The sequence below is a fragment of the Ovis canadensis genome, chromosome 16 (genome assembly GCF_042477335.2).
Source record: "Ovis canadensis isolate MfBH-ARS-UI-01 breed Bighorn chromosome 16, ARS-UI_OviCan_v2, whole genome shotgun sequence".
NCBI classification, from domain to species: domain Eukaryota; kingdom Metazoa; phylum Chordata; class Mammalia; order Artiodactyla; family Bovidae; genus Ovis; species Ovis canadensis.
This window is the reverse complement of record NC_091260.1, coordinates 74915771-74941584: the sequence shown is the minus strand read 5'-3', so window position 1 is coordinate 74941584 and position 25814 is coordinate 74915771. Positions and strand designations below refer to the sequence as shown.

The 25814-nt window shown below is 40.8% G+C and overlaps 1 protein-coding gene across 1 annotated transcript in view; it reads right to left on the bottom strand.

The window, feature by feature from the left end:
* CTNND2 (catenin delta 2) overlaps positions 1–25814 on the bottom strand; it is a 1126037-nt gene that overhangs the window by 691466 nt on the left and 408757 nt on the right. The window contains exon 3 of the mRNA XM_069556073.1: positions 25690–25802. Within this exon, the coding sequence (XP_069412174.1) occupies positions 25690–25802 (113 nt within the window). The remainder of the gene's footprint in view (positions 1–25689; positions 25803–25814) is intronic.

The following is a 25814-nucleotide window of genomic DNA, read 5'->3' as shown; positions in this document are numbered from 1 at the left end:
TTTCATGCTATTGTAGTAGTTAAGATTTCTTAAGCAAGATTCCCCAAAGCATAACCTAACAAAACTAAAGTCAGCCCCTCTGTCCATCAGAGGACACCATAGGGAAGTGAACAGCACAAACTGGAAAAACATGGTGGTAAACATACTCAACTAACAGAAGATGAGTGTTTGAATATATTGAGAATTAAAATAACTAAGCAAAAAGAAAACCAGGACTAAAAACATGTGTAAAAGACACGAATAGGTATTTAACTGAAGCGCAGGACTTTCCTGGTGGTGCAGTGGATGAGAGTCTGCCTGCCAATGTGAGGGACATTGTTCGATTCCCAGCAAGATTCCCATGCAGCAAAGCAACTAAGCCCATGAGCCACCGCTCCTGAGTCCACACGCTGCAACTGCCACAGCTCTCATACCTAGAGCCTGTGCTCCTCAACAAGAGAAGCCACTGTAATGAGAAGACCAAGCACCACAATGAAGAGGAGCCCCTCTCTTTGCAACTAGAGAAAGCTTGAGTAGCAAGGACGACCCAGCACAGGAAAAAAATAAATCAATATCCAAATGTCTAATAAATACATGAAAACTTCTACAGAGCAGAAGGTAGGGAGACGCAAACTTCAAAGCTACCAGATTTGCAATAACAGTGCCAACAAAACTTGGAAAGTAGCTAGTTTTGCTGAGTATATGGAGCAAAGGCTTAGTCATTGCTGATGGGGATATAAATCTGTATAGTTTCTTCTGAAAGCTCATGGACTTTAAGAAGGAAGTTGAAGATGTTCAAATCCTACAAGGCTGCCAGTGCCCGAGAAAAACACAAGCACACATACACCAGGAGTCCCACACACCCAGGTCCAAGCCATACGTTCCCAAAGAGAAACCTGCAAACTCTGCAAATACTCTTCTCAGGAGAAAGGAAAAACTCACACCATCAGGTGATGAACTAGGGGGCATCAGTGAAAAACAAAACAAAAGCCTGAACAACAAGCGTCCATGTCAGCATGAATACATCTGCAAAACAGGCAGCTGGGTGATAAACAAAAGCAAGTTGCAAAGAAGAGGTAGTATAATTATATAGGATTCAAAAACAGGTGGACCAAATAATATTTTGCATATTTGGATGTTTGCACGTGGGAAAATACAACAAATTCCAAGGGAATGAATAAACATAGAAGTCAGCCAAGGGTTTATCTCTGAAATGCTGAGGAGGCATTTTAAGAAAGACAGAGAAGTGCCTCCAACAAGCATTGGTCAAATTCTATTTTTCAGTAAATCTAGGACATTTTTTAAAACATCCATATAAACATGTTACATATTCTCCATCATATATTATAATTTTCTCTATATGTGCCACCCTCTTAATATAAAATTTGTTTCTGAAAATCATTTGTACAATATAATCTCAAAAAATTCACTTCACCACTAAAGCCCTTTGAGGAAACGATAACACTTAAAAAATAAGCTATTAGTCCATTTTAATAGAATGCTTTTATTTGGAAGTATCTTATTTTATCATTGTATTCAATTAGCATCTCAGAGTTTTATTTGGTTTTGTGCTTTTCTGACTTAACGTGAAAGAATTCTCCCTGGGAATAATGATGGAAGTTAAATCTTCAGTGAAAAATGATGAATTTAATCCCCTGGCAGAAACATTGCCAGTTTATATTTTATTTTCTAAAATTTTCTTATTTTGAGGTTTTTAATATTTCCCTAAAAACTTTCAAATATTCTACGGAGCTCTGTTTCTTCATTAATTTATTACTCTTTGTTCTGACCCCAGGAGTGGCACAGGAAACTTAAGTTCTGATGAATTTTCTCCCTCTGGAATGCTAGTTCATTAGCCAAATATAATAAGTGTTTGAAATGGTCAGGTTCAAGCTTAAAATACATCTCTGTATTTTACCCCCAAAGGCAATTTAAAGAGAGTTGAGCTAATTTAATTCTCTCTTGAGTTTCATTCTTGCTTTGCTGTATTATCTCCATATTAAGTGGTTGATCACACACGTGAAGCTTAGCTTGATAGACATTTCGTTACCCTAAGGAAAGCAGAGCAAGCTCTTGCTATTATCCTTACTAAGTAAAGTAACATCCTTAAGGCAGCATGAAGACTAGGTTACTTGAGGGCAGGTAATGTGCTTTTCTCATCTAGAGCTATACTCCCAGTGTCTGTTACATTGTGAAACGTAGCAGAACCATGATTTATACGTACTGAACAAAGGGATGAACAAATGAATGGATGCATGAGATCTTGGACTCCTTCCTGTCATAACAGAGGACTTCACAAACCCATGTTCTTATAGATTTGTCCTTGCTTTGTTGACCCTAGCAACCCACTCACATGATTCTGGGCCATGCTCCTCTGCTTTGGGAACAAGATTGGCAGACTTCAGCTTTTAGACACAAGTCCCAGAGGAAGGCTACTAGCTTCCACAATCCCCACAAAATGCAAAAAAGCCTTTAAAACAATGCTAACAATTGCAAAAATAGAGTGGAAGAGCTGGCTTAAAACTCAAATAACTAAGATCATGGCATCCAGTCCCATCACTTCATGGCAAATGGATGGGGAAAAAATGGAAACAGTGACAGACTTTATTTTCTTGGGCTTCAAAATCACTCTGGATGATGACTGCCACCATGAAATTAAAAGACACTTGCTTCTTGGAAGAAAAGCTATGACAAACCTAGACAGTGTATAAAAAGCAGAGACACCACTTTTCTGACAAAGATCCATGTAGTCAAAGCTATGGTTTTTTCAGTAGTCATGTACGGATGTTAGAGTTGGACCATAAAGATGGCTGAACCCCAAATAATTGATGCTTTTGAACTGTGGTGCTGTAGAAGACTCTTGAGAGTCCCTTAGACAGCAAGGAGATCAAACCTAAAGGAAATCAACCCTGAATATTCATTGGAAGTACTGACACTTAAGCTGAAACTCCAATCCTTTGGCCACCTGATGCAAAGAACTGACTCATTGGAAAAGACCCTGATGCTGGGAAAGATCAAGAGCCGGAGGAGAAGGAGGCAACAGAGGATGAGAAGGTTGGATAGCATCACTGACTCAAAGGACATGATTTTGAGCAAACTCCAGGAGATAGTGAAGGACAGGAAAGCCTGGTGTGCTGCAGTCCATGGGGTTGCAGAGTCAGACAAGATTTAGAGACTGAAGAATAACAAAATGAAGATGAGGGCATTTCCTATCTACTTGTGCATATGACAAGTGAGATAATTCTAAATGGAATTTCTAAAGGACCAGGATATTTCTCAAGGTCACACAGATAGCAACAGGCAGAACTGAGATTCAAATACAAGACCTACCAGTTCCAAACTCCATTGTCTTAAATACTACCTGGAGTGAGTGAGGGAAAGTCAGTCAGTCGTGTCTGACCCTTTGCAACCCCAAGGACTGTAGTCCATGGAATTCCCCAGGCCAGAATACTGGAGTGGGTAGCCTTTCCCTTCTCCAGAGGATCTTCCCAATCCAGGGATCCAACCCAGGTCTCCTTCATTGCAGGCAGATTCTTTACCAATTGAGCCACCAGGGAAGCCCAAACTCTACCTGGACTACCTCCTAAAAATTAAAGCTTAAGGAGCTTCCCTGGTGGCTCAGTGGTAAAGAATCCGCCTGCCAATGCAGGGGACATGGGTTCAATCCTCGGTCGGGGAAGATCCCATATGCTGTGGAGCAGCTAAGCCCATGCACAACTATTGAGCCTGTGCTCTGGAGCTCAGGAGCTGCAACTATTGAGCCCACATGCAGCAACTACTGAAGCCCTCGAACCCATGCTCTGCAACAAGAAAAGCCACTGCAATGAGAAGCCTGCCCACCACAACAAAGCAGCGCACCACAGCTAGAGAGTAGCCCCTGCTCGCCATAACTACAGAAAAACCTATGCGGGAATGAAGACTTAGCAGAGCCAGATGAATACAATTACTGAAAAAAATTAAAGCTTCAGTATTTCGGGGGCATGTCTGATATGACAGGCAATCCAAGAATCCTAAAACCAGAATGAAACATTTTTTTAAAAAAAATTTAGTTTAAACATTTATTTATTCACTTTTAATTTGGGTCTTAGTTGTGGCATGCAGGATCTTTAGTTACACCAAGTGGAATCTCCACTGTAGCATGCGGAATCTGGTTCCTGGACCAGGGATCGAACCCAGGCCCCCTACACTGGGAGTACGGAGTCATAGCTACTGGACTATCAGGGAGGTGTCAGATTGACACTTTTTCCTTTAAATATGGAATGTCAACACGACAGCACGTGTCAACAGGTGGAGACCATCATCTCCCTATCGGAGAGAGAAGGTTAATTGCTAAATTTGGAGTAAAGCTGGTAGTCAATTCCTTGGGCAGATCTTTTCAATAAAATCTTGCTGAGAGCTACATTCTCAAATCAGTTCACAAGACGAAGCAACAATGTGTGATAAGCTTTCAACTTCCTCAGCTCTTGAGGTACTAAACAAACAGATGTTTCTGAAGACTGGGGCTTATGAATACCACTTTACTGTCAACAAATTAGGCAACATCTTTGCTGCCTGCTGCTAACGCAGCAATCTCTTAAATTTAAAATTCTATGATAGTTTCTCCTGGATAAAGGGGAATTAGCATATATTCACATACCATGAAACAAACAAACAAAAAAAAATTCAAAGGTTGCTTTTTGAAAATAGGCAACACTCGTGGTAGAGCTGAGCTGCAGTGTTGGCTTAGCCCATGGAATGTTGTTATTGTCTTTTTTTTTTTTTTTTAATACATAGCAGTTTTGCAACCCTGATCTGTTTCTTTCAACCCAAGTGAGTCCCCAGACCCTCCCAGCTCCATTACCCTGAAACTACTCTAAGTGCTCAGGATCTTTGTTTAAGTTTTATGACCCACTTCTTGGACAGAGGCTACCATCTCTAACTTGACCAGCTGTTACCAGCTTCCACCAGCTGCAATCCATTCTCCATGCAGCTGGCAGAACCAAGCTTCCTTCCAAAACATCACTTCCTTGGGGAAAACCATCTTCCATGTTCTATTGCCCACTCAACAAAACCAAAAATCTCTAGCCTGCCTGCTCATGGAATGATCGCATCTGTCTGCACTCTTAACCAATACCAGTCCACCTATGAGCTCACTATGCCAACTGAGAGAGTCAATTCATAGGTAGACTGATAAGAAGTCTGGGGTCTCTGAGGAGGAGAAAAGGGTCTAGGGCTCCTGAGGAGGAGAAAAGGACAAACTTTCTTTTCTACATTCTTTAGTCTTAGTCACATAAGACATGCTTTTCTTTAAGCCCAGAGATGATGATTACACAACAAAACAACTCATCTTAAACTCTATGCTGCTGCTAAGTCACTTCAGTTGTGTCTGACTCTGTGCGACCCCATAGACAGAAGCCCACCTGGCTCCCCCGTCCCTGGGATTCTCCAGGCAAGAACACCAGAGTGGGTTGCCATTTCCTTCTCCAATGCATGAAAGTGAAAAGTGAAAGTGAAGTCACTCAGTCGTGTCCGACTCTTGGCGACCCCATGGACTGCAGCCCACCAGGCTCCTCCGTCCATGGGATTTAAGGATTATATAACACCAATGGATGCTAATCTTGTTATTTTATGTGGGAGTGAGTCTGGTAAGACCTTTCTATTCTAAGTTCTTCTTCCGCTGCTGCTGCTGCTGTCACTTCAGTTGTGTCCGACTCTGGGCAACCCCATAGACGGCAGCCCTCCAGGCTCCCCTGTCCCTGGGATTCTCCATGCAAGAACACTGGAGTGGGTTGCCATTTCCTTCTCTAATGCGTGAAAGTGAAAAGTGAAATGAAGTCGCTCAGTTGTGTCTGACTCTTAGCAACCCCATGAACTGTAGCCCACCAGGCTCCTCCGTCCTGGATTTTCCAGGCAAGAGTACTAGAGTGGGGTTTCTAAGTTCTAATCTTATTAATTTAAGAGGTATGTTGTGGGGGTGGGTCTGGTAAAAGTATCTAAGGCCTTGATAAGACTAACAATGGGGCACTCTCCATCCCCTTTCTGATGTCTTTGTCAGAAGCTTTCTTTGCCCTTTTTCACTGTAATAAAACTTTGGTCACACAAAAGCTCTGAGTATTCAAGCCCAGTCCCTGGTCTGAAGCTAAATCTTTTTCTTCGGAGATCACAAATCCAACACCATTCGCCATAAGCTATCACAACCACACCGATGCCAATCCACTCTTGTTGTTCTGACTTTGTACTTTCTTTCTGAGCAGTGCCTTTAACCCATTTCTTTTCCTACCAATGTTTCACATCCTTAACACACAAAGATCCCTTGGCAAAACCATCCCTGACACGGCTTCCTGTTCTCTTCAAGGCACCAACATATTTGATCATGCTTATGCCTGTTTCTGGGGCTCTCTCTGTATTTGACAATAACCCCCTGGAGACCAGGACTACACCATATTTCCCCGTGAGGCACAAGGAGTGTCTGCTAGCCTGCTGATCCTTAGAGCACTTCATAAGCATATTTTTTTAAAGTGGAATGAATGATAATTTCTTGAAAGTCTCAGTCCATGTGTTCTCTCAATGGGCAAAACTCTGTATAGTTCCCTGTCTTCACTTCAGCTTTCAGTCAACGTAGAAGATATCTAGACCATTTGAGGCAGTTTAAGATATATATACAAACTCTTTTAAATTGTGTTTAAATTGTGTTTTCCCAAATATAAAGTATGAAGACCTACAAGACCTTTTAGAACTAACACCCAAAAAAGATGTCCTTTTCATTACAGGGGACTGGAATGCAAAAGTAGGAACTTAAGAAACACCTGGAGTAACAGGCAAATTTGGCTTTGGAATGCAGAATGAAGCAGGGCAAAGACTAATAGAGTTTTGCCAAGAAAATGCACTGGTCATAGCAAACACCCTCTTCCAACAACACAAGAGAAGACTCTACACATGGACATCACCAGATGGTCAACACCAAAATCAGATTGATTATATTCTATGCAGCCAAATATGGAGAAGCTCTATACAGTCAACAAAAACAAGACTGGGAGCTGACTGTGGCTCAGATCATGAACTCCTTATTACCAAATTCAGACTCAAATTGAAGAAAGTAGGGAAAACCGCTAGACCATTCAGGTATAACCTAAATAAAATCCCTTATGATCATACAGCGGAAGTGAGAAGTAGATTTAACGGCCTAGATCTGATAGAGTGCCTGATGAACTATGGGATGAGGTTCGTGACATTGTACAGGAGACAGGGATCAAGACCATCCCCATGGAAAATAAATGCAAAAAAGCAAAATGGCTGTCTGGGAAGGCCTTACAAATAGCTGTGAAAAGAAGAGAGGCAAAAAGCAAAGGAGAAAAGGAAAGATATAAGCATCTGAATGCAGAGTTCCAAAGAATAGCAAGAAGAGATAAGAAAGCCTTCTTCAGCGATCAATGCAAAGAAATAGAGGAAAAGAACAGAATGGACAAGACTAGAGATCTCTTCAAGAAAATTAGAGATACCAAGGGAACATTTCATGCAAGGATGGGCTTGATAAAGGACAGAAATGGTCTGGACCTAACAGAAGCAGAAGACATTAAGAAGAGGTGGCAAGAATACACGGAAGAACTGTACAAAAAAGATCTTCATGACCCAGATAATCATGATGATGTGATCACTAATCTAGAGCCAGACATCCTGGAATGTGAAGTCAAGTGGGCCTTAGAAAGCATCACTACGAACAAAGCTAGTGGAGGTGATGGAATTCCAGCTGAGCTGTTTCAAATCCTGAAAGATGATGCTGTGAAAGTGCTCCACTCAATATGCCAGTAAATTTGGAAAACTCAGCAAGGCCACTGACTGGAAAAAGCCAGTTTCCATTCCAGAAAGTGAAGAGGAACTAAAAAGCCTCTTAATAAAAGTGAAAGAGGAGAGTGAAAAAGTTGGCCTAAAGCTCAACATTCAGAAAACAAAGATCATGGCATCCAGTCCCCTCACTTCATGGGAAATAGATGGGGAAACAGTGCAAACAGTGTCAGACTTTATTTTTTGGGGCTCCAGAATCACTGCAGATGGTGACTGCAGCCATGAAATTAAAAGACGCTTACTCCTTGGAAGAAAAGTTATGACCAACCTAGATAGTATATTCAGAAGCAGAGACATTACTTTGCTGAGTAAGGTCTGTCTAGTCAAGGCTATGGTTTTTCCTGTGGTCATGTATGGATGTGAGAGTTGGACTGTGAAGAAGGCTGAGCACCGAAGAATTGATGCTTTTGAACTATGGTGTTGGAGAAGACTCTTGAGAGTCCCTTGGACTGCAAGAAGATCCAACCTTTCCATCCTGAAGTAGATCAACCCTGGGATTTCTTTGGAAGGAACGATGCTGAAGCTGAAACTCCAGTACTTTGGCCACCTCATGAGAAGAGTTGACTCATTGGAAAAGACTCTGATGCTGGGAGGGATGGGGGGCAGGAGGAGAAGGGGACGACAGAGGATGAGATGGCTGGATGGCATCATGGATTCAATGGACATGAGTCTGAGTGAACTCCGGGAGTTGGTGATGGACAGGGAGGCCTGGCGTGCTGCGATTCATGGGGTCGCAAAGAGTCAGACACGACTGAGCAACTGAACTGAACTGAACTGAACCATGACTTAACTGGAGATTCCTATGTTGAAAATCCAAACCCACATAAACACGTAGACATCTATCTGCCTTCCTCTGAAGCACCCATCTATCTGCCAACATCTTGCCATCCTCATGATTTAATTGTGTGTGTGCTAAGTCACTCAGTTGTGTCCTACTTTTTTCTGGTCCTGTGTACTGTAGCCCACCAGGTTCCTCTGTCCATGGAATTTTCCAGGCAAGAACACTGGAGTGGGCTGCCATTTCCTTCTCCAAAGAATCTTCCTAACCCAGGGATCAAACCGCATCTCCAGCATCTCCTGCATTAGTAGGCAGATTCTTTACCACTAGGGCCATCTCTTTATCAGTCAAGTTTAAGGAATGTCCCTATATTAAAGTGTTCAGATGTGACTAGCTGTGTACTGTGAAAAGTCTGAATGAGATGAAGGGCATAGGGAGAGAGCTGGAACAGACCTAGATGCTCAATATTTCCTGCTTTACAAGTGAGGAAATGGAGGCCCAGAAAACTCAAACGACTTGTCCCAAGTCACAGCCTGAGTGTTTTGGTGCCGGGACCATGACCTTCCTGCCACGCCCCCACTGCCTTTGCATCGTAATAATTTGAACATGCAGGGTTCATGGTGTTCAGTGACCCGTCAGCATCCAGTCTTGACAACTGAAGTTCTTCCTTCTCAAGTGGGTCAAATGCTCATTGTTTTTTGTCCATGAAAATATCACTAGCTTCCAATCCTTTGACATGAGCATAAACAGACAAGTATAAATTGAAGTAATTTAGAAAAGCTTCTGAATGTCCAGCTTCTGATCAAAGATAAAATGGGCTTGAAGGATACACAGATGTCTTCATCAACAGTCCCTTCTACATCTTAACACAGTTACACAATTATACAACTAGGAGAATAATGGCTATGCATCTTTTGGGCAGTGTATTCATCTCCTGCTGTTCCCTGTTCCAAAAAACATCTATTCAAATAGTCACTGGCTTCTATATCTTCTGTACTCAGTAAAAAATTTACTGAGTATTTCCTGTCACGCATTTGTTATCCATACATTAATGCTCTTCTTTTGACAACTACACAATATCAAAAGTCCCATCTCCAGCCCCAGCAGTGGGTCCAGGGACACATTAAGTTGCCCTGCATGAGAGGGAAATTGATTTGAGCTCTCTTCCATTTCACTGTGTCAATTTCCATGTGGTTCTCGAGCCCATATTAGGAAAGAGACAAATGTGATGTTATGCTGATATATTGTTTTAGCCCCTAGTGAGAGGAGCCATTTTATAACCTTTTGTAGAAAAATTAAGAAGGAGACTTCAATGAAAAAGTCATCTATATCAGGAGCAAAAAATATATAACATTTACCAGTAACAGCTTGCAAGATGCTGTATGAGATGCTTTACTTACATTTCTCATTTAATCTTTATAAAATCACAGAAGAGCATTATCACCATTTGTGTAGATGAAAAAAATAAAATTCAGAGAAATTGGGAAAAGCGTGCAATAGAAAAAAACACAATAACAAAATTTAGCTTCAACTTATGGAACCAGAAATTTCACCTCTCAAACATATGCACTTAAGAAAAAGGCTATAAAGATAAAACATAAAGAATCTTCTATACTTATTATATTTACAAAGATTTTCAGTTTTTTACCAATTAGAATATTGTTTGAAAATGTATTAGTTATCCTTAAAAATTTGTTTTACAATGCAAAACTTCTAAATAAAATTTTGTATATTAATTATTTTTACATGTAAAACTAATAACTAGTATTTTTGATATGGTACTTTAGAAAGAACACAGGCTTTGAATTTGATGCAAAAGTATGAAGAAACAGGAGCTGATTTATGTCATTGAGTGTGTTCTGCCTGTTTTCCTCTAACAGTTTTATAGTTTCTGGTCTTACATTTAGGTCTTTAATCCATTTTGAGTTTATCTTTGTGTTTGCTGTTAGGAAGTGTTCTAATTTCAATCTTTTACATGCAGCTGTCCAGTTTACCCAGCACCATTTATTGAAGAGGCTGCCTTTGACCCATTGTATATCCTTGCCTCCTTTGTCAAATCAAAGCAAGATCCTCTATGACTCACCTCCTAGAGTAACGGAAATAAAAACAAAAGTAAACGAGTGGGACCTTATCAAACTTTAAAGCTTCTGCACAGCAAAGGAAACTATAAGCAAGGTGAAAAGACAACCCTCAGGATGGGAGAAAATAATAGCAAATGAAACAACTGACAAAGGATTAATTTCCAAAATATACAAGCAGCTCATACAACTCAATATCAGAAAAACAAACAACCAAATCAAAAAGTGGGAAAAAGACCTAAACAGACATTTCTCCAAAGAAGACATACATACGGCTAACAAACACATGAAAAAATTCTCACCATCACTCATTATTAGAGAAATGCAAATCAAAACTACAATGAGATATCACCTCATACCGGTCAGAATGGCCATCACCAAAAAGTCTACAAACAATAAATGCTGGAGAAGGTATGGAGAAAAGGGAACACTCTTGCACTTGGTGGGACTGTAAACTGATACAGCCACTATGAAAGACAGCATGGGGAATCCTTAAAAAACTAGGAATAAAGCCACCATAAGATCCAGCAATCCCACTCCTAGGCATATACCCTGAGGAAACCAAAATTGAAAAAGACACATATGTCCCATTGTTCATTGCAGCACTATTTACAAGAGCTAGAACACGGAGGCAACCTAGATGTCCACTGACAGATGAATGGATAAAGAAGTTGTGGTATATATACACAATGGAATATTACTCAGCCATAAAAAGGAACACTCTTGAGTCAACTCTAATGAGGTGAAAGAACCTAGAGCCTATTATACAAGTGAAGTAAATCAGGAAGAGAGAAATAAATATCATATACTAATGCATACATACAGAATACAGAAAAATGATACTGAAGAATTTACTTGTAGGGCAGCAGTGGAGAAACAGACATAGAGAATAGACTTATGGACATGGGGAGAGGTGAGGAGAGGGTGAGATGTATGGAGAGAGTAACCTGGAAACTTACATTACCATATGTTAAATAGATAGCCAATGGGAATTTGCTCTATGTCTCAGGAAACTCAAACAGGGGCTCTGTATCAACCTAGAGGGTGGGATGGGGAGGGAGATGGGAAGGAGGTTCAAAAAGGAGGGGACATATGTATACCCATGGCAGACTCATGATGAGGTTTGACAGAAAACAACAAAATTCTATAAAGCAATTATCCTTCAATTAAAAAAAAAAAAAGATACAGGAGTTGCCCTAACACATACATCAAATATTGATAACTATTAAATATTTTTAGGATCTACATAGAATTCTGAAGACAGTTGACTATCGCTTATTCCACAGAAATCTAGACCAATGTGTTTAATTGTACTATACAGTGAATGTTTGTGTTCACTCAAAAGTCATGTTATATGGTGAAACCGAATCCCTAATGTGATGGTATTAGGAGGTGAGATAATGAGGGTGGAGGCTTCATGAAAGGGATTAGTGCCCTCATGGAGAAGACCCCGGAGAGCTCCCTTGTCCCTTTCATTATCTGATGACACAGCATGAAGACTATGGCCCAGGAGGTAGGTTCCTGCCAAACAGTGTATTTGCCTGTGCTTTCGTTTTGTGCTTCCCAGTCTCCAGATGTGCGAGAAATAAATTTATGTAGTTTATAAGCCACTCATGTATGGCACTGACTGATAGTAGTCGGAAGAAACTAACACAATGGGATACCTAGTGTTTTATAGACTGTATAATCTGTCCACTGGCAATTTGCAAGAGAATTCTGAAGAGTTATTTTCAGTTCAGTTCAGTTCAGTCGCTCAGTCGTGTCCGACTCTTTGCGACCCCATGAATCACAGCACGCCAGGCCTCCCTGTCCTGATTATCACCATCTCCCGGGGTTCACTCAGACTCATGTCCATCAAGTCAGTGATGCCATCCAGCCATCTCATCCTCGATCATCCCCTTCTTTTCCTGCTCCCAATCCCTCCCAGCATCAGAGTCTTTTCCAATGAGTCAACTCTTCACATGAGGTGGCCAAAGTACTGGAGTTTCAGCTTCAGCAACATTCCTTCCAAAGAAATCCCAGGGTTGATCTCCTTCAGAATGGACTGGTTGGATCTCCTTGCAGTCCAAGGGACTCTCAAGAGTCTTCTCCAACACCACAGTTCAGAAGCATCAATTCTTCGGTGCTCAGCCTTCTTCACAGTCCAACTCTCACATCCATACATGACCACTGGAAAAACCATAGACTTGACTAGACAGACCTTAGTCGGCAAAGTAATGTCTCTGCTTTTGAATATGCTGTCTAGGCTGGTCATAACTTTTCTTCCAAGGAGTAAGCGTCTTTTAATTTCATGGCTGCAATCACCATCTGCAGTGATTCTGGTGACCAAAAAAATAAAGTCTGACACTGTTTCTACTGTTTCCCCATTTATTTCCCATGAAGTGATGGGACCGGATGCCATGATCTTCGTTTTCTGAATGTTGAGCTTTAAGCCAACTTATTCGCTCTCCTCTTTCACTTTGATCAAGAGGCTCTTTAGTTCTTCTTCACTTTCTGCCATAAGGGTGGTGTCATCTGCATATCTGAGGTTATTGATATTTCTCCCGGCAATCTTGATTCCAGCTTGTGCCTCTTCCAGTCCAGCGTTTCTCATGATGTACTCTGCATAGAAGTTAAATAAGCAGGGTGACAATATACAGCCTTGACGTACTCCTTTTCCTAGTCAAAGGCTTTGGCATAGTCAATAAAGCAGAAATAGATGTTTTTCTGGAACTCTCTTGCTTTTTCCATGATCCAGTGGATGTTGGTAATTTGATTTCTGGTTCCTCTGCCTTTTCTAAAACCAGCTTGAACGTCAGGGAGTTCACGGTTCACGTATTGCTGAAGCCTGCCTTGGAGAATTTTGAGCATTACCTTACTAGCATGTGAGATGAGTGCAATTGTGCAGTAGTTTGAACAATCTTTGGCATTGCCTTTCTTTGGAATTGGAATGAAAACTGACCTTTTCCAGTCCTGTGGCCACTGCTGAGTTTCCCAAATTTATTGGCATATTGAGTGCAGCACTTTCACAGCATAATTTTTCAGTATTTGAAATAGCTCAACTGGAATTCCATCACCTCCACTAGCTTTGTTCATAGTGATGCTTTCTAAGGCCCACTTGACTTCACTTTCCAAGATGTCTGGCTCTAGATTAGTGATCACATCATCATGATTATCTGGGTCATGAAGATCTTTTTTGTACAGTTCTTCTGTGTATTCTTGCCACCTCTTAATATCTTCTGCTTCTGTTATGTCCATGCCATTTCTGTCCTTTATCGAGCCCATCTCTGCATGAAATGTTCCCTTGGTATCTCTAATTTTCTTGAAGAGATCTCTAGTCTTTCCCATTCTGTTCTTTTCCTCTATTTCTTTGCATTGATTGCTGAAGAAGGCTTTCTTATCTCTTCTTGCTATTCTTTGGAACTCTGCATTCAGATGCTTATATCTTTCCTTTTCTCCTTTGCTTTTCATCTCTCTTCTTTTCACAGCTATTTGTAAGGCCCCCCCAGACAGCCATTTTGCTTTTTTGCATTTCTTATCCATGGGGATGGTCTCGATCCCTGTCTCCTGCACAATGTCACGAACCTCATTCCATAGTTCATCAGGCACTCTATCTATCAGCTCTAGGCTGTGTTTTGCTGGAGCAGCCGTGAAGAGATACCTCATGCCTAAGGTAAGAGAAACCCAAGTAAGATGGTAGGTGTTGCAAGAAGAGTTATTTTAGATGTATTTAAAGGCAAAGATAATATATACTATTGGCTCTCATGTGGCTCAGCAGTAAGGAACCAACCTTCAATGCAGGAGATACAGGAGACTCACGTTTGATTCCTGGGTCAGGAAGATCCCCTAGAGAAGGAAATGGCAACCCACTCCAGTAAACTTTCTGGAAAATCCCATGGATGTAGGGACTTGACGGGCTGTATGTAATCCATAGTGTCAGAAAAAGTTGGCCACGACTGAGGGACTGAGCACACAATATACTATTACGCAAGAATAAAATCAGAAACACATTCAGATGAAGAGCTTCACAACTGCTGCAATCACTGGGAAGGAACGTGGGAAGCAGCAGAAAGTAAGTCCAAAGATGTTTTATTTCTAAGGTGAAAATGGACTGGAGACATTTAGAAGGCTTTTTTTTTTTTACAGAATAATTCAAGATACCATTTAAGACACAATAACAGCAATACCGTGAGGCAGTTTGAATGTGTGCTTGGAGCAGTGAAGATACCTGGGTTCAGACTTCCCTGGCGGCACAGAGGATAAGAATCCATCTAGCAATGCAGGGGACATGGATTCCATCCCCTGGTCCAGGAAAATTCCACATGCCACAGGGCAACTAAACCCATGAGCTACAGCCAGTGAGCCAGCACTCCGGAGCTCATGCTCTGCAACAAGAGAAGCCACAGTGGTGGGAAGCATGCACACTGCAATGAAGAGCAGCCCGTATTCTCTGCAACTGGAGAAAGCCTGAGTGCAGCAAGGAAGACGCAGCACAACAGAAAATAAGTAAAAAATAATAAAAAGATACCTGGCTTCAAAATCAATATCTGGTGAAGACCTGTTAGAGTTGAGAAAGTACATTTCTCACTCTGAATCTCAGTGTTCTCATCTACAAAATGAGATATTAGTGAGACTTATTAACTCATAGGATTAACTAGGAGTAAATGGCATGACCTATATAAACCACTTAATATTGCATCTGGCCTATAGAAATCACTCCACAAATATTACATAAGTATTGTTGAAATTATCACTATTATCATCATCTTCAGAAGAGAGTGAAAATACGAGAATAAGATCAACCACAGTTCCACAGGACAGAGGACACCAAACCAACAGACCTTGGATACCAGGGCACAATTTTAATGTGAAAACTAACTAGAATGCTTTTGATGCTTTCAAACTGTGGTGCTGGAGAAGACTCTTGAGAGTCCCTTGGGCTGCAAGGAGATCATACTAGTCAATCCTAAACGGAATCAACTCTGAATATTCTTTGGAAGGACTGCTGCTAAAGCTGAAGCTCCAGTACTTTGGCCACCTGGTGGGAAGAGCAACTCATTGGAAAAGACCCTGATGCTGGGAACATTGAGGGCAGGAGGAGAAGGGGGCAACAGAGGATGAGATGGTTGGGTGGCATCACTGACTCAATGGACATGAGTTTGAGCAAACTCCAGGAGATAGTAAAAGACAGGGAAGCCTGGCATGCCTCAGTCCATGGGGTCACAGAGAACTGGACATGACTGAGCTACTGAACAAAGGTCCGTCTAGTCAAGACTATGGTTTTTCCAGTGGTCATGTATGGATGTGAGAGTTGGACTGTGAAGAAAGCTGAGTGCCGAAGAATTGATGCTTTTGAACTGTGGTGTTGAAAAAGACTCTTGAGAGTCCCCTGGACTGCAAGGAGATCCAACCAGTCCATTCTGAAGGAGATCAGCACTGCGTGTTCTTTGGAAGGAATGATGTTAAAGCTGAAACTCCAGTACTTTGGCCACCTCATGCAAAGGGTTGACTCATTGGAAAAGACTCTGATGCTGGGAGGGATTGGGGGCAGGAGGAGAAGGGGATGACAGAGGATGAGATGGCTGTATGGCATCACCGACTCAATGGACGTGAGTTTGAGTGAACTCGAGTTGGTGATGGACAGGGAGGCCTGGTGTGCTGCGATTCATGGGGTCGCAAAGAGTCAGACACGGCTGATTGACTGAACTGAACTGAACTGAGCTACTGAACAACAACAAAGCTAGAATGAATTGTGAAATCTAATATCCTGATCTGGCAAGGCCAGCAGTATATATAATATTTGATCGGTACAGTAGAGAGATGAAAATGTGTAAGACTACCAATCTATAAGACTGGTAGTCTTACCAAAAAAAAACAAGAATGAGAATAACAGTAATGGAAGTACTGTATGCTCATTCATTTTTTATTCATTTAGCATTGACTGAACTGTTATTATGTGCTGGCCACTGCTTTGCCATACACTCAGAGGCTTTGCTCTTGGGGGAATTACTTAGAGGTGAAGCCCAGTACCTACTTCTAGTAGGTTCAGGAGGCTCACAAATTCTCAGTGTAGTGGAGGAAGAGGCATCAGCTTTTGTCTAGATTTTTAACATAAAACTGCATTTAACTTAAAAAAATTAAATTCTTAAAAATGAAAAGTTATTCAAAAGCTACGTTTTTTTTTCTTTTTTCTTTTTTTTCTTTTTTTTTATTTTTTAAATTTTAAAATCTTTAATTCTTACATGCATTCCCAAACATGAACCCCCCTCCCACCTCCCTCCCCATAACATCTTTCTGGGTCATCCCCATGCACCAGCCCCAAGCATGCTGCATCCTGCGTCAGACATAGACTGGCGATTCAATTCACATGATAGTATACATGTTAGAATGTCATTCTCCCAAATCATCCCACCCTCTCCCTCTCCCTCTGAGTCCCAAAGTCCGTTATACACATCTGTGTCTCTTTCCCTGTCTTGCATACAGGGTCGTCATTGCCATCTTCCTAAATTCCATATATATGTGTTAGTATACTGTATTGGTGTTTTTCTTTCTGGCTTACTTCACTCTGTATAATCGGCTCCAGTTTCATCCATCTCATCAGAACTGATTCAAATGAATTCTTTTTAATGGCTGAGTAATACTCCATTGTGTATATGTACCACAGCTTTCCTATCCATTCATCTGCTGATGGACATCTAGGTTGTTTCCATGTCCTGGCTATTATAAACAGTGCTGCGATGAACATTGGGGTACATGTGTCTCTTTCAATTCTGGTTTCCTCGGTGTGTATGCCCAGAAGTGGGATTGCTGGGTCATAAGGTAGTTCTATTTGCAATTTTTTAAGGAATCTCCACACTGCTCTCCATAGTGGCTGTACTAGTTTGCATTCCCACCAACAGTGTAGGAGGGTTCCCTTTTCTCCACACCCTCTCCAGCATTTATTGCTTGCAGATTTTTGGATCGCAGCCATTCTGACTGGTGTGAAGTGGTACCTCATTGTGGTTTTGATTTGCATTTCTCTAATAATGAGTGATGTTGAGCATCTTTTCATGTGTTTGTTAGCCATCCGTATGTCTTCTTTGGAGAAATGTCTATTTAGTTCTTTGGCCCATTTTTTGATTGGGTCGTTTATTTTTCTGGAGTTGAGCTGCAGAAGTTGCTTGTATATTTTTGAGATACTTTTTTATTTAATGGCAAAAGTATTCATGGGTGGTAAGAACCTAGAATCGTGAATTTGAGTAATCTTCACTATTGGCTACATGACTGTTGAAGAATGTGTGTATGTATAGATGCATGCTAAGTCGCTTCAGTTGTGTCCAGCTCTGAAACACTATGGACTGTAGCCCGTCAGGCTCCTCTGTCCATGGGATTCTCCAGGCAAGAATACTGAAATGGGTTGCCATGCCCTTCTCCAGGGGATCTTCCCAACCCCGGGGTCGAACCCGCATCTCTTATGTCTCTTGCATTGGCAGGCGGGTTCTTTACCACTAGCACCACATGGGAAGTCCTATGTGTTTGTACAGAAATCTCTAAAAGGGCTTTCCACGTGGCACAGTAGTAAAGAATCTGCCTACCAATGCAGGAGATGCAGGTTTGATCCCTGGAAGGTCCCTTGGAGAAGGAAATGGAAACCCACTCCACTATTCTTGCTTGGAAAATCCCATGGACAGCGGAGCCTGGCGGGCTACAGTCCATGGGGTTGCCAAGAGTCAGACACAACTGAGTAACTGAGCATCCACATACATACACACACGTTTTTCATTTCAAAAAAAAAAGAAACTTTATCTGAAAAACATTAAGTACTTATTTAATTATTTAATATGTCTGCTTTTGAAAATGAAATATTCTGGCATACTTCTTTAAAAATGGTAGTATTTGTTTCAATGTCATATCCTACAGGATACTAAGAAAATGTACAATATGTCTTACTTTGAGAAACAATTATGTTCATATATGATTTCTTTACTTAAGAAAACTCAGTGAATGTTTTTAGAAAAATACATTTCATTCTGACAAAAAGTATGTGACTACCTGACTTAAATTTCTTCACCGCTAACTAATTTAACCAGATCAGCATTTTCTCTAAAATAAGCCTTCTCCAAAATAAGACTTCTTTGTAGGTCTGGAAAAGACTTTTAGACTCTGTTCATAGAATTGCTGGCATATTGGCTCACAGAAGTTAGCTAATGAAGAGAACGACCTTTGAAAACATTTATAACAGTAATTCTTTTTGTTTCCCAATCTCCAAAATGGGTCTGACTTTTGAAGAAATTTGTTTTCAAGAAACAATAGTTCTTCTGCTGGAAAGAAAGAGCATCTTCTTATGTGGAACTAGCATTCTTCACATATATATATATATATATATATATATATATATTATGTCTTTTTAAATATATATTACTCCACTCAGAGTCTTGGGCAGCTATATTATAAAAATAAGAAGGCTAAAGGTGATTGGTTTACTAGTTGTCCTTATTCTACAGTGAAAAATGACATCACTCCACATTCAAATCTACTTCTTAGAGTCAAAGCCACAGATTATTTTAATATGTGAATCCAAATGCAAGCACATATGTATGAAAAATAAAGCTAGCTACAGAATGAAACTTTTGAATGGAATACAGATGGTTACAAAATAAAATTTATTTTCTCTAAAATTTTTCATAATTTAGCTTCTTCTAATATATATAAAATCATCAATTGAAAAGCATTTTATTTATTTTCTATTACTGCATAGAAAAGTACCACAAACTGAGTAGCTTAGAACAACACAGTTTTTTAAAAGTTAACAGTTTTGTGGGTTTTGTGAAGCTTAGGCATGGCATGATTGCATCCTCTGTTCAGCTTCTCACAAGGTCATCATCAGAATTTCTGCTGGCCTACTTTCCTTTCTGGAGGTTTTGGGCAATAATATGCTTCCATGTTCATTCAGGCAATGAGCTGAATTCAGTTCCTTTTGGTTCTAAGACTGAGGTCCCCTTCTCCTCACTGACTGTCAGTTTGGGATCACTCTCAGTATCTAGAAGCCCCATTAGTTGCTATTAAAATTTTTAGGTCCATTTTTTCTTTTTAGTTTTTTATTTTTTTAATTTTAAAATCTTGAATTCTTACATGTGTTCCCAAACATGAACCCCCCTCCCACCTCCCTCCCAGCAAAGGAGAAGCTATCATGTGTCAAATCTCTCCAGCTTTGAAATTTGACTTCCTTTGTCTCTGATCTAAATCATTGTCATAAGTCATCGTCATCATGTCTTCTAAGGGTCAAGTCTCCTTTAGAAAGAGTTCATAAGAGTTCATAATATTGAAGAGGCAGAGGAACCAAAGATCAAACAGCCAACATCCGCTGGATCATGGAAAAGGCAAGAGTTCCAGAAAAACATCTATTTCTGCTTTATTGACTATGCCAAAGCCTTTGACTATGTGGATCACAATCAACTGTGGAAAATTCTGAGAGAGATGGGAATATCAGACCACCTGACCTGCCTCTTGAGAAACCTGTAAGCAGGTCAGGAAGCAACAGTTAGAACTGGACATGGAACAACAGACTGGTTCCAACTAGGAAAAGGAGTACGTCAAGGCTGTATATTGTCACCCTGCTTATTTAACTTATATGCAGAGTACATCATGAGAAATGCTGGACTGGAAGAAGCACAAGCTGGAATCAAGATTGCCAGGAGAAATATCAATAACCTCAGATATGCAGATGACACCGCCCTTATGGCAGAAAGTGAAGAGGAACTAAAGAGCCTCTTGATGAAAGTGAAAGAGGAGAGTGAAAAAGTTGGCTTAAAGCTCAACATTCAGAAAACGAAGATCATGGCATCTGGTCCCATCACTTCATGGCAAATAGATGGGGAAACAGTGGAAACAGTGGGTGACTTTATTTTTCTGGGCTCCAAAATCACTGCAGATGGTGACTGCAGCCATGAAATTAAAAGATGCTTACTCCTTGGAAGGAAAGTTATGACCAACCTAGATAGCATATTAAAAAGCAGAGACGTTGCTTTGTCAACAAAGGTCTGTCTAGTCAAGGCGATGGTTTTTCCTGTGGTCATGTAGGGATGTGAGAGTTGGACTATAAAGAAAGTTGAGTGCCAAAGAATTGATGCTTTTGAAGTGTGGTGTTGGAGAAGACTCTTGAGAATCCCTTGGCCTGCAAGGAGATCCAACCAGTCCATCCTAAAGGAGATCAGTCCTGGAAGTTCACTGAAGGACTGATGTTGAAGCTGAAACTCCAATACTTTGGCCACCTGATGCAAAGAGCTAACTCATTTGAAAAGACCCTGATGCTGAGAAAGATTGAGGGCAGGAGAAGAAGGGGATGACAGAGGATGAGATGGTTGGATGGCATCACCGACTCAATGGACATGGGTTTGGGTGAACTCTGGCAGTTGGTGATGAACAGGGAGGCCTGGTGTGCTGTGGTTCATGGGGTCTCAAAGAGTCTGACACGACTGAGCGACTGAACTGAACTGAACTGAACATAAGATAGACCCAACTATTATTTGAGTTTGATGTCTCTCCCATTATGTTCTGGCTGCCCATGAGAATCAAGGTAAATGAGTAGATATCTGTTTTACATTTAAGTAGACATCTGCCAAACTTTCAGTAGCATTTGAGAAAATCCCCCTTGTGCTCTGACTGAAAGCCAAAACATTCTGTGGCAAGGAATTTCTAGAAGGGTTAATAGAGTCCTATCTCCAAAACTTTGTCAATGATTCCAATGATTTACAAAGGAAGGGACACCTGGCCCAATCTGAACTGATCAAGAAGACATTCAAACGAATGTGAGCCCTGTGCTGGGTAACTAGATCCCTAGGAGCAGGTGACCAGGTGACAGAGGTTGGTTATTCTAGATGGATGGGATCACATACCTATGGCCATGTAAGATGGGAAGGTGGTGTATTTCTGAAATTACAGAAGTGAGGATGGGTACTTCACGGATGTGGTTCTAATCTGTGTGTAATGCAGTTCAGTTTCATACTACATGGAGGATGGATCTGGGCAAGATGCGGGCAAAGAGATGAGTTAAAATGCTGCTCCAGGGGTCTATGAGTAATACAACAAGGGCATGGGCACAGGCAGGTCCTGTGCAAGAACATTGCAAGGCCCCACCCTGGCGTGCGACCAGGTGGCTCCTAGGGCAGCCAAACTAAGACAAACTCAGTAGGTCTTAGCCTGAGGAGTAGGTGAGAAACAAGTAGCTGTGACTGGCCAGAGGGCAGAAGTGGGCTATTAGCAAGAAAGATTTGGTCATGACCCTAAATAAAAGCCCGCCTCTATAAAAATCACATTCTTGACTCAGAAATGCATGGTTCCGGGGAATTAGGGAGAAGGTATGGAAACTTTCAAGTGGTAGGAGAGAGAAGGATCCAACAGTTTGGAAAGGTTGGACTGAAACCAGTGAGGAAAGCTGAGAGAGGAAGGTGATAAGGTACATAGAAAAGTCTGGGAAGAGTTTCAGACATCACGATGTTCCTACTTGCAGACTTATACCCTAGATACAAGGATGCAGAAGTTGCCTTGCTGCAACAATAGTTATCTCCAGATTCTCCAAATTCTCAGCACTCTCACTCATGATTTATAATTTGATTGACTATTATAAAGTTGGCTGTTAGGAATTCCAACATGGCTCAGTGGTAAAGAATCCACCTGCCAAGGGGACATGTGGGTTCAATCCCTGGGAGGGGAAGATCTCCTAGAGAAGGAAATGGCAACACCCCAGTGTTCTTGCCTGGGAAACCCCTTGGACAGAGGAGTCTGGGAGGCTACAGTCCACGGGATCACAAAGAGTCGGATGCTACTTAGTGAGTAAACAATAACAACGCAACTGAGTTGGCTGTTATAAATGCATACTAACAACATCTTTTCATTAAGTTTAAACTGTCAATGTACCTACCAGGAAAGAGGCCTTAGAAATAAGATGGAGCAATTTCCTAACACCAATAAAGGCAGAGGAGAACCAAACTATACTGATGTCACTTTTACCACTTATGTAAAAAGAAAAAAATCTGAAAATAACTTTGATTTTGTTTCATTTCCTCTAAGAAACTCTCTTACGCCTCCCTAGTACCCCCAAGAAGTAGGAAACATCACAGATTTCTTTGCCTGTTCTCCTCTTTCAAAAATTGTTTACATTCTATTTCATTATTTTTAAACATTCCCTGTGATGTGCTAACTAGGTTAGTCTATCACCCTTAATAAAGACTTGAATTGTTAAAGGTGTATTTCTGAAGCTGAGCAAACAACTAGGTTATGACAAAAAAAAAAAAAAAACAAACAGTGGAAGTATTGGATTGCCTCCAGTGAAATTTTAGTAAATTGCTTATATTATTCAAATGCTGATTCATACATTAGACATTTTCAAAATATAAAATAATCAAGCTTGAAGAAGATATATCATATCGCTATATATAGCTATATAGCAAGGAGAAATAATTAGATGGCATCTGCAATAAGCACTATTATTTAATATCTATTTAATAAAGAATTATTGATTATGTATCACAGGCTGAGATAGGAATACAAGATACAGTATAAATGATCACAAGTTGTCATGGGGTAATTTTTCTGTCTACTTTAGTAGTTCGCTGATGCATTCTATTCATGAAATATTAGACCTCAGAAAAATTATCAACTCAATCAAATTAAATGAAGGAGGAGGAAAGATTTTAGGAATTCAAAAGGTAATCTCATGGATGCAACATCTAAATGCAGCCAGTCCCTAATGGGAACTAACCTGGTCTCTGACTACCAGGAACCACAGTCTCTCTCTATTGGATCACTCTGTATTTCTGTAGCTTCCTCCATCAGCACCCAATCCACATGGCAACCGTCTCCTAACACAATCCATTAGGTGTCAGAGATGTGGGGTCACCTAGTTTACATTCTCAAGAATGCAAGACTGATTTCTCACAGGCTGCTTACTGGATGAGTCACCCTTGGGTCGGATACCCATTTCTGATCCAATCAGCAGTTGGGAATTAAGACACAGGACACAGCATGGTCCCCCAGACCTGCTGCTACCAAGGGCTAGTGGTGGGTGAAACAAAATACAAGATGGAGAATACATAAAAGTATCCCACAGAAATATCAGGAATATGAGTGGAAATTGAGCTGTGGTGCTGGAGAAGACTCTTGAGAGTCTCTTGGACTGCAAGGAGATCCAACCAGTCCATCCTAAAGGAGATCAGTCCTGGAAGTTCACTGAAGGACTGATGTTGAAGCTGAAACTCCAGTACTTTGACCACCTGATACGAAGAACTGACTCATTAGAAAAGACCCTGATGCTGGGAAAGATTGAAGGTGGGAGGAGAAGGGGACAACAGAGAATGAGATGGTTGGATGGCATCACTGACTTGATGGACATGAGTTTGAGTAAACTCTGGGAGTTGGTGATGTATAGGGAGGCCTGGTGTGCTGCGATTCATGGGGTCACAAAGAGTTGGACATGACTGAGCGACTGAACTAAACTGAACTGAACTGAATGGAAAAGGTAATCTGACCAGTAGTGAGGCAATGGGTTTCAAAACAAATAAATGAAGATGCAGATGTCAATTTGACAGTGTTTATGGACCTGAAAATCCTGATAGCTTCTCAGGTGATGTTCACCACTGAAAAAAGCTCCTCAGATATATGCAAACCCCTGTATTAAATCGAATACACATTTACAAATATTACTTTTCTCCACACTTTAACCTCAACATCTTCAACCGGTCAACCTTCTGAAAACAATTTCAGGTGGACACAAATTAATTCTCCTTTTTCTTGTCCATCCTGCTTTAGTTAATTTGGATGTTAAGACAAGTCTATGATGAGTTGAAAAGATCACATGGATCTATATCTTCAGTTCTACATAGCTTAGGTACTCAGATGCCAAAGCAGATATGCTTTCACACATCCCCAAATACAACTGAAAAGGATATTTCAGAGTAATTTAGTCTAACAGCAAATGGTGCAATGATTTCCTTTGAAAGGTAATCATTGTTGAACAAAGAAAAGAACAATGTTAAAAGACTAATGGCAGGAGGCTCTAACAAGAAACATTCCAACTACAAATTAACCTTACAGTGATAGAATATTTTAGAGCAATGGATTCAAGGATGTTTTCATTCCTTATGGCCGTAGTTGGTTAAGACTCTTAAACTCACGTTTCTGCTTCCTGGGCAGAGTGGCCATAGACCCCAAGACTAGGAATCCTTGCCCATTTCCATTTACGAAGGGGCCATATGACTAGTTTTCAACAATGGACTGTGGGTGCAGTGATGTAACCAACAATGCAGTTGAACAGAAGGAGAAAGAGTATGGCAGGGTTCTCAGAGAGAAGATACCTCCCTGAAAACGTAGCCTGTCAAAACTACAGTACAGGACAACATGTCAAGAAAGTACAATGCACTTTTAGAAATAAAAGTCATCTTATAGAGCTTTATTTATGTTTCTTTCACACACACTCACACATACTTCTATTTTTAAATATGGAAACATGGTCCCTAGGCAGATAATTTATTTTGTGGTCAAGTGACTAAGTTTTGTTTTTAAATATTTCATAATCTCATACCAACCCAAAACTGAATAATCATTCTATCTACGAAATGTTTTCACACACAGAAATTGCATGTGCAGTTGATGTGTGAGGAGCAATTTTATAATGTAGCATTGTATATTAGCAAACAAAGCAAGTTAGATCAAAATGTTCTCGCTTTCATTTCCGGAACCTGCAACTCTTGATCATTCAGGAAAAAAAAGAACCAAACTGAGGGACTGTGACTTATCATCTCCTCATTTCCAGCAAACTCACTAAATGCAAAGCCTCCTTTTTGTGTAAAACAACAGGTACTTCGCATTCAGGGCAAGTGTGCATTTTGTGAAAAGAGATTCAAGCACAAATCACTTCGGACACCTTTCGAACATCTTAAATCAGGTTGGTTGATTCCTTTCCAACATCTGGCTGAGTGTTCTAATGCCACTGCCAGGCTTTTAAGGAAAAGATAAACACCACAGTTTCCTTCCACTGGCAACGCAAAGCCCAGCCCCGAGGAGCAGAGTGCCCAGTACCTGACGCTGCTCATGCTGCCCGTCTCCGATCCAAGCTTGCATCGCTCCAGTTGGCTGGCGACGATCTGGCGTTCTGCCTCCAGTTCTCGGGTCAGCCTTTCAAACTGTAATTCCTGAAATAAAAC